Source organism: Synchiropus splendidus, chromosome 16 (assembly GCF_027744825.2).
Source record: "Synchiropus splendidus isolate RoL2022-P1 chromosome 16, RoL_Sspl_1.0, whole genome shotgun sequence".
NCBI classification, from domain to species: Eukaryota; Metazoa; Chordata; class Actinopteri; order Syngnathiformes; family Callionymidae; genus Synchiropus; species Synchiropus splendidus.
Genome location: NC_071349.1, coordinates 17,287,554 through 17,297,255, shown reverse-complemented (window position 1 = coordinate 17,297,255; position 9,702 = coordinate 17,287,554). Strand labels below are relative to the sequence as shown.

Below are 9,702 nucleotides of genomic sequence, written 5' to 3'. Positions count from 1 at the left end.
GCCAAGAGCCTTGCTTGTGGTCATCTGTGGCAAACTACTGAAGTGGTCATTCAGGAGAGACTCGGCGTAGAACCGGCGACTCTCATGTGAGCGACTGATCAGGATCACTCCAGGTCCGGGGCCAGACTAACAGGGACGACCTCAAGAAGGTCACGAGAACGTGCCTGAAGAGTTTCTGGAGGGACGTCAGAGCCTCAATATTTCGTAGACCAGACCAAAAACTGGCTTCCCAGGACAGGTGCTGTCCACTGCAGACTCATGTGTTGTACTTGCTGAAGCTGCAGTTCATGACAGGAGAGTCAGTCAAGAGAGTGCAACTCGGAGCAACTGATGTTGAAGGACCGACTGTTCCCCATCACACTGCGCCTGTATGAACTCGTGATAGGTGAGCGAGTTCATGCGCTGAAGGAAACACCGGGCACTATGACCCAGCGGAGAAGCAGAGGAGCAGGAAGGAAAGTGTGTGTGTGCGTGTTTGGCGTGAGAGACTATAAAAATCAAGACGCAGCTCCCTCAGTCAGCCACCGGGGGGGCGAGGGAGAACTTGTGCCCTACATGCGGATTATCTGTCACATCTGCACAGATGTTAAGAAACCAGGACGCGCCGCTCGTCACTTACGCGCACTTCATTCGCCCCTCACGCTCCGCCAGTGCGCACAGATGAGAGCGCTTGAATTTGACGGCTCTGCGCGGAAAAGTTTGACACGTTTGGAGGCGTCTTCTCTTGAAAAACAAGACACTGACCTTCAACCAAGATGAGGTATAAAAGGACACGGGTGTTTGTTTTGGATTCATTCGGCCGCTTGTCGGGTCTGACGGCGCGGGACATTGACTTTTTCCACAGCCGACGTTAGGGGAAGATGACGGACTGAAAGTGATGGAGCCGACTCCGCCGGTGAACGCCACCAACGACAGTTTGGTTCCACTGGAAGCGGATGGTCCTGATGAGAGTCTGGGCTTTCAGGTCAGCGTGGCGGCGGTTCTGTCCGTCATCACCCTGGCCACCACTTTATCCAACGCCTTCGTCATCGCCACCATCTCCCAGTCCAAGAAACTGCAGACCCCGGCCAACTTTCTGATCGCGTCCCTCGCGGTCACGGACCTGCTGGTGTCCATCTTGGTGATGCCCATCTGCGTCCTGTACACGGTCATCCACACTTGGACGCTCGGCCAGATCGTCTGCGACATCTGGCTCTCCTCGGACATCACGTGCTGCACGGCGTCCATCCTGCACCTGTGCGTAATCGCCTTGGACCGGTACTGGGCCATCACGGACGCGGTGGAATACTCCAAAAAGCGCACGCCGAGGCGCGCGGCGGGGATGGTGGCCACGGCCTGGGTCATCGCCATCTCCATCTCCCTGCCGCCTCTTTTCTGGAGGCAGGTCAAGGCGGAGGTGCTGACCAGCTGCAACGTCAACACGGACCACATCTTCTACACCATCTACTCCACTTTCGGGGCGTTCTACATCCCCACGTTGCTGCTCATCGTTCTCTACGGGCGGATTTACGTGGAGGCGCGCAAACGGATCCTAAAACAGTCGCCCAAGAAGGCGCAGGGAAAGAGGCTGACCTCTGCGCATCTGGTCACGGACTCGCCCGGATCCATCACGTCCACCACGTCCCTCCACTGCTCCAGCGACACCGCCTCGTCCACCAGCGAGAACCAGGTGAAAGTGACGGTGTCGGACGCGCTTTTGGAGAAGAAGCGGATCTCAGCTGCCAGAGAGAGGAAGGCCACCAAGACCCTGGGGATCATACTAGGCGCTTATATCATCTGCTGGCTTCCCTTCTTCATCTACACTCTGGTGGTGGCCACATGCGAGAACTGCTTTCTGCCCGAGCTCTTCGACTTTTTCAACTGGCTGGGATACTTGAACTCTCTCATCAACCCCATCATTTACACCATGTCTAACGAGGACTTCAAGAAAGCCTTCCACAGACTCGTGCGCTACAGAACCTACATGAGATGAACAAAAACATCACTTTTTCGTTGCCAAAACCGACATCGCTAACTGAGTTTATATGCTGTACATGTGTAAAATAAAAGTAATTTTATGCTAACAGTAAAACATACAAGTGAGTCGCAGTCATTTAAGATGTGTTTATGTTCGGACGGTTAAATGAGCTCGGATTTGAGTGACAGCACTCGTGCGTAAAGGACCTCTTACGCATGACGCACGAGGAGCGATCCAGTCAGAAGTGATGCAAGACACAGCGGTCTCGACAGGTTTAAGTTCTAATGTGTTTGGAGTGAAATATTTGCTTCCTAATTTTGCTCACGCTCACCTGTTTCATTATTTATAAGTAAATAAAAGTGCTTTATTCGATGTTTGGATCTGCCTGTTGCTGCTGTCTCTGGGTAACAACTGTGGCAATCATTAAATATTGACAGCTGTGATGGTCCAAAACAAGACAAGATGAGTCTGAAAGATACTAAAATCATGCTGCAATATAAGTGAGAAATAAATACAAGCGTTCATGTTTTCCTTTTTTGTCCAGAGTTGTGGGATATAATTCATTTTTTTGGTACCACAAGGTTGTTTAATGTTAATTTGTGTGAGAATATTCTATATTTTTATGACCGAATTCACATTTTCAAACTGCTAGTCCCAGCTAGCCAGAGAATGACACAAGGAGGCGGTGTGGAGGGGTAGAATTTGATTTAAAACAATATTAAATAGAAGCTTTTTAAGCAGATTAGCTGAACAAACCTCTTAGATGAGTGTCAAATATGATGCATTTTATTAAAAAAATGTACATTAAAAAACCTCAATATCTTACGATCAACATGTTCCAGTGTGTTTCTAGTTTTCAGCTGTAAATTTGACACCTCGAAAAAGCACTTTGCAGTGAAATAAACCTTTCAAAAGCCTTGTTCTTTGACATATCCGCGCTCAAGAATCTAGTAAAGAAAATGTTGAAAGGAACTTAATAAAAGCAAAATCAAACCAAAGAACATCCCGAGGCGGCTGCAGAGGTGCTGGAGCATTAAACAAGGGAGATCAATCCAGATGAATGAGCGCCATTCCACATCAGCTCCGTCTTAATTTCTGCCCGAGACACAATGAGAGTGTGTCTTCCCACAAAGGTTCCAACAATCTCCCAGGCCTTTTAATCTGTGAGCCGCTTCCCTCCGGGCGGAGCAGGACACAATCTGCATATTCAACAGCTGTCACAGTTCAATAAGTCATGAGAGCAACAGTGGCTGATGCTCTGGAAGCTTCTCTGGCTCACTGAGAAGCTTCTATGCATGTCAAAGCTCGAGCTAACACGCACGCCATTTGGCTTCCAGGCTTGCAATTCTCCAAGGATGATTCCACCTGGGAGGTCCAAGGACTGACACGCTCTTTAAGTTCAATCAGTTTCAGTCACATTTTTCCATCGGAAATATCTTTCACGGTTTAACCTTCATTCAACATGGGGAAAAGTCGACGTCACACTTTTCAAATGTGGGAAAATAATACAATCAGAGCTAACAACTAACACTAGATGGCGCTACCTTTGGTGACAGGAAGACAAACAACACATCGACGCCAACAAATAACAGCTGCTTCCACATCTTTCCAAAGAATCAATGCCAAAGGAAACAGCTTGCGATAATGCTCCGCTCCCTGGACTGGCTTGATGTTATGCCTCTTGCGTGGTGACGGACGCTCTTGAGAGGGTCAAGCAAATCCCTGTGGAGTCAATGGGAGTTGTTTTCTGCTACAGGTCGGTCACTGACTCGTGTAGATCATGGCACGTTGCAGATTTTTCTTGCTTATTTGTGTAAAATGGAAACCGATTTTTCGCTGTTTTTCACAAAGCCACCTGAGTAAGCCGTTCTGTAGCGCTAGCTAGCTTCGCCATGTAGCATTAATGAGCCTCCCACCTAGTTCGATTCTCATTCATGAGGGATCATGTATTCCTGCTCGGCGTTTTGTGTAAAATTGTGTCTTTGTTTGAAGCCCTCTGAAGATGAGTTCTATCGCCAAGACGGTGAAAGTCTTTAAAAATTATTCCGGGTTGCGATCTGAAACAAAAATCCAAGACATTCTTGGACATGGATCTACAACCTGAGACCTGGGGGCCACATCCAATCCACCGAGCGTCTCTGTTTGGCTTCTCGGAAGGTACAGAGGATCACCATTATTAGCTAATGTATGTTGTTAGACGTCATTCATGAACGGTCCTTAGCGCTAGCATCAAACTCAAGGCCCTGGGGCCAAATCCAGCCAGCCACATAATTGTATGCGGCCAGCAGATGCTACACCTACACCTACAACACATGTTGGGATCACGACCTACAAAGATTGGTGGTGAAAGGTCGCTGTTTGAGAGGCTACAGGTGGAGAATATTAATATGAAGAATTCATCTAGTTCCCCAAAAATGATTCAGCTAAATAGAAATTCGATGAAAGATGGGGAAGTGGGTGGATGTCTGGGCTTCCGGAAGAAACCCAGACGGTCCCCTGTGCTGTAACTCAGACGAGACACGCCGAAGATTCAGCTAACATTAGCCTTCAATAATTAAAAAGGATACTGATATCAGATCCTGTTTAAACCTCTCTTCCCTTCCATTCACTCACCGTTCAGTAAAAGTGAATTCGTTCGGCCCAAGACTTGAAAGACGGAAGTTTTGGTCCCTCGCCTGAGTGAGTTTGACGCCCCTGGTTTCGTGGACCTTTATCCCACCAGCAGGGGTTGGAATCCCGGGCACATCGCTGCTGTGCTGAACTTCACACACGATTAACTTTGCTTTTTATTCACCTTTTTTTTTTTGGACAAAATCCCATTAGGTCATACTTTTTTTGCCTCCCTTCAGAGGTTTTTGAACCAAGGCCCAGGTGAAAGATTAAATCTTTGCTCTGTGAGGAGGATATATTTTGTTCTTCGCCTTTTCATGACGGAAGAATAGCGTTGAGAGAAGCCTCATGATTTTCACTCCGTGCTACGATTTGAAATTCAAGTCAAACTTTATTCTTCAGTGAGAAACAGAGCTAGGAAGCATTCATGACTGCCCGAGAAGAAATACGCCATTAAATCTTGGTCACTTCATTTTCTCCACGGTCAGTGTGTTGACTCACCGGCTCACCTGGTCTAGACACTTTCACTGAGAGAGGCTTTAGAATGAGCGCGAGTAAAGGCTGTCTCTGGACTGGTCCACTTTTCTCAGCTTTATCAGCAATAAAGCAGTGTTCTGGAGGACCATCTAAAACAGGAAGTCATGAGTGTGGGGACCAGGCTTAAAATACAATCCAGTACTGCCAGTCCAAAAACCAAAATCTGACAGCTCACGACTCTAGACTGCATGATTCGATGCTCGGACATGATCTGACTGCTCACGTCGTGCGTCTATAATCGGCACGTTGGACTCCTGTATCCCTGAAGAAGCGAAAACCGGAACAGAACGCAGTTCATCCAGTAGCTCTTCGACAGAGAAACAAGGGAGCTGAGGGCGGAGTTTTGACATTCATTGAATTGATGGAAGTAAAACACTATATGATGAGAATCTCAGTCCATTCTGTAGCCGTCTTCACCCGGTCCGTCTCGTCATATGTCCGGGTGACTCTAGTTCAAGATTCAAGACATTCAAGAAGTTTATTCGTCACACATACAGTTATTCCAGGTACAACGCATGGTGAAATTCTTTGTGTCCCTGAATCCAATGAAAACGTGTTAATATAAATCTCTGAGAATGTGTTCCTTTAACCTAGTTTTTCCGATGTTTCGTCCAGGATTTTTCTTAATAAACACACCAAAAAAACCCAGGACCATGTCCACTTCAATGATGCATGTGGTGTTTTCAGCTTTTTCCGATCTTTCTCCTAGTTTTATTGCTTGTATCGCGTGAAATTTCATTTTTTTTAAATAGACCATAATTCTGAAGTGAAGGCTACCATTGCTGTAGCAGAAATCCTGGAGTGTGGTCTGTCAATTCTCCAACGAGAGCGGGAGATAAGCAGCTGAATTACACATTACTTCTGGATCTACGTTTGTTCGGGCATGTGTGTAGTGTGACAGGTCGAGGTAAATCGGCTCGTGACACTGGAGTGGAGGGTGGTCACAAGGGATAAATGGCTTCTCGGAACCACACGTATACTACACAGTGCTACACAATTGCGGCAGTCACCTAAATAGTCGCAGGAGACCAAAAACTGTGTCAAAATGGCAGAGCTATTTCCCAGCTTTAGGAACCCTTGATGACTTGGTTGGACAGTGTTGATGTTGTAGTGAATCCTGTGTGAGACCAAACGTATCCAGACTACAACGCAACCCACACCATTGTTTGTAATACAATAACGCATCAGACCCAAACTGCCACCAAACACAAGTCTCCAGTTTCATAAGGCATCACGATTTAACACATTTTCAAAAGTACTATTAAGGACAATAATAGCAGTAACTTTAGAAAAATCAACTGTCAACATCCAAGGAAGCCCATTTTTGCTTTTTACCAAAGCCACTTTGGTGCAAGGACAGAGTTAATTCTGCCTCTTCTCACAGAGAAATAAAAAAAAAAAATCCACAAAAGCACGGGTCTCAAGGTTAAGGCTGCTGGTGTCGATGCAACATCAAGTGTACGATGAGTATCTGCTCCTCAGAAAACAGTGGGAACGTGTGCAGTTGGACCCCAAATGTGGATTATTAAGACAGTAAATAGAGAGGCTGTACATGTCTGTCGACGCTTCCATCTCATTCACGCTCCCTGCTGTCTTGTTCCATTAAAATATATTGCCAATCCCTCAGCAACATCCCTTTCTCTGGCAAGCTGTGAGGACTCAAAAATAAGACCCATGTATGGAAATCCAGGCCAGATGTCTGCAGAGTCTCCACAGCGTTGGAGCTTACATTAGCTTGCAGCGAGCCAAAGAACATATAGAAATATTATTCAAAGACCTCTGGGAATAAATAGAGAAGGCAAGCAAAGTGGCTCCATTGTTAATGTGGACGCATGCTGCGGCGCTACACGCCTGTTTAAAGCATGCATTACTTTTCCCTTCCTCTGACGTGACTGTATAGATGAAGCAGAAACATCTTCAGCTGCAGGACCGCAAACATCCTGCTGCGGAACACATCGCCTGAGAACATTCCGCCCATTCATCTCTTGGTAACAGCTTTATCGATTCCCTGGTTGAGGAAACTGAGACCCATCTTGATAAACTGCCCCAGCAAGGTGATAACTGTTCACCTTGGCGAGAAGGAGACGCTGTCAGCCCGCCATATGTCGAGATGCGCGGGAAGAATCGGGATGTTTTCTGTTGTGCTTCCTCACGCAGACCTTCATTATGAGGCGGAACGGATTATCAATGAAACAGTTCCGAGCCGTCATGGCCGAAGCACAATGGGAGGAATGCGACAGCCGAGATCCATAAGTATTTGTCGACGCAGCCTCACGTGTCGGCGCTCGCAGCTGACGGCGCAGACACGGAGCGAAGGTGAAGCTGAGCATGTGTGATTCAGGCATTGTGAAAGCGTGCGTGACCCGTCAGCCATATGGGCTCTTAAACATTCATTCCCCGCCACGAGCGCTCGCTGTTCTCACAGTCGACCTGCACGATGTGCGTTCACTCTCGGCCATAAAAACATTTGTAATTCATAAAGCGACAACGTATCGGACCGTCGGCGGCTCCAGGGAATCATGAGAGCAAACTGAAATTATGTTCTGACTGTGTTTGTATCCCAGGCAGCAGACGTCAAATCTATCACACTTATCATGCGCTCAGGTCTGACAAGCAATACATCATCAAATTAGGCAGAAGCACGTAGGTTTGGAGGATGAGGTGAGCATCCAGCCGAGGAACATCCCACGTCCCTGCAGCCTGCTGTGGAGGAGCTCCGTGGCTACCTGCATAGACCAGTGTGGGCGGGCCACACCTGCGCATGTGACCTCGGGGAACATACTTTTTTGCCGTACTAGAATAAAGTGTCATTGCACATCCATTTATTTTTACAACTTGACGCACTTTAAGTCTTTTCTGTATCAGACAAAAGCATCGTAAATAGTTATTCTTCATTGTAAGTTGATCTACTTTACTTCCCTTTTTCTTTTCTTTAATGTTAACAAGAGTACAATGTCATGCAGACGTGTGCTTCATAATAATTTCATAGACAAATGATACTATATACAGAGGCTGCGGAGAGTTGGGTGGCGCGAAATGTTTACTTCTTCCAGGAGGGGGCGCAACAGAAAAGAATTAGGACTCACCCACGGAAACTGGCTCTGACTTGCAATTGTCTGTTTACACACACATGCATATTGTCCTCAATATTTAATATTCATGTACACGAAAGTATTGAAGGGTCGATGAGGTTTCATGAAACAGTGTCCTGATTTTTAGGGGCCACCAGGTGGCACTGTCTACTGAAAAATGCTTGGATTTAAACAACTAATTCAATGAAACCTCACAATATTTCTAAACCATTAGCGCCATCTAGAGGCCTCCGAAAAGCAGGACACTGTTTCTTGAAACCTCATCTACGCATCACTACTAGACGGGAAGATACTGGAAGAAGAGAAGAGGATCTTCACTACATGGATGGTCTGAAAACTATTGACGTAATTGCTGCTTTTGCAGATGATGTCACACTATTCATTCCTGAGGTCATTCAGGTTCCATCTGTACTGCAAAATTTGAAAACTACGCCTATGTTTTTAATGAGTATTTTGAAGTTTTGATCCCGTGATGAAGCACAGGTTTGGCGAGGTCTGTAGGGAAAGAGTTGGGAGTTGAAGAGGTCAGGTCAATGCTGCAGCTAAACCGGTGGTCAGACACTCAGAGTAGATCAGCTATATTTGCTTGGAATAAATGTACTGAAGATCGAAAGAACATGGGGAATCTTTGCTTGTACGTGTCTGGTGTTGGTGAACAGGTGATTATCTGAATTTTAAAAGGTACTTTTGGGAGGTTTTCAGAGCTTATACTCCGAGTCTAACCAAGGGAATGTCTGCAGTATCACACCACCTATTCTCTAGCAGCACACAAATGGAAACATTGTGGCTGCAGAGCAGCGGTTTAATAAGATGCTGGTGGGAGTTATCTTGATGTTGGCTGACATTTGTGTTGAAAACATCTGCCCCCTTTCAGAGGGTCAGGAGCACCAAACATTGCCTCCCTGTTTAGAAGCAAAGAGCAGAAAGTGCTCGGAGGAGCAGATGGCAGGTCGGCTTTGTATTTTCCCTCCCATCAATCCTCCGCCGGTGCTCTGCATTTGCATGGAGAAACTCTCCTGTTGCTGCAGACGTTTACACTGCTACCTGCTTTGATTCATCAGGAATTTAAAGTGATGCCTCGCAAAGATGAAATTGTGTTTCATCAAGGCTGTTGATGAATATAAGCGGGCGCTTTCTTTAACCTCTGGCGAAATTTAAATATTGTCCATTAACCTTTTGATATTAAACATGAGAGAATTCACTGAGACGGAAACAGACCCGCTGTGTGTGCAATATCCTATTTTCACTAGCAATAACAACGCAAAATGTCAGCGATGCTATTAGCATGAGATTTACCTGACGCAACCCAATTCAGACGTTCTGCCGAGACGTAGACAAAGGCCCGGAGCCTGGTGTCACTCTAATAAGGGGCTCTGACCTCTCGTCGCCCGCCCCTCAGACAAACAACTCTTGATGGCTGACGCTTTGTTCTATGGCATTTCCAGGAGGCTGACCTTAACATTTGGGCCTGCGTGGTGCTTTTGTTTCCAAAAATTCCCGATAGCA

General features: G+C 46.5%; 1 protein-coding gene across 1 annotated transcript; it reads left to right on the top strand.

Annotated features, from left to right (window-relative positions):
* Window positions 1-541: 541 nt before the first annotated feature.
* htr1b (5-hydroxytryptamine (serotonin) receptor 1B) lies at window positions 542-2,533 on the top strand. The gene is made up of 2 exons (XM_053845295.1): window positions 542-760; window positions 845-2,533. Exon 2 carries the CDS (start codon window positions 878-880, stop codon window positions 1,970-1,972), a length of 1,095 nt encoding a protein of 364 aa, XP_053701270.1. The 5' UTR covers window positions 542-760; window positions 845-877; the 3' UTR covers window positions 1,973-2,533.
* The last annotated feature ends 7,169 nt before the right edge of the window (window positions 2,534-9,702 follow it).

Excerpts from the sequence above, each read along its gene's own strand:
- htr1b (XM_053845295.1), top strand. The coding sequence starts at position 878 with ATGGAGCCGACTCCGCCGGTGAACGCCACCAACGACAGTTTGGTTCCA.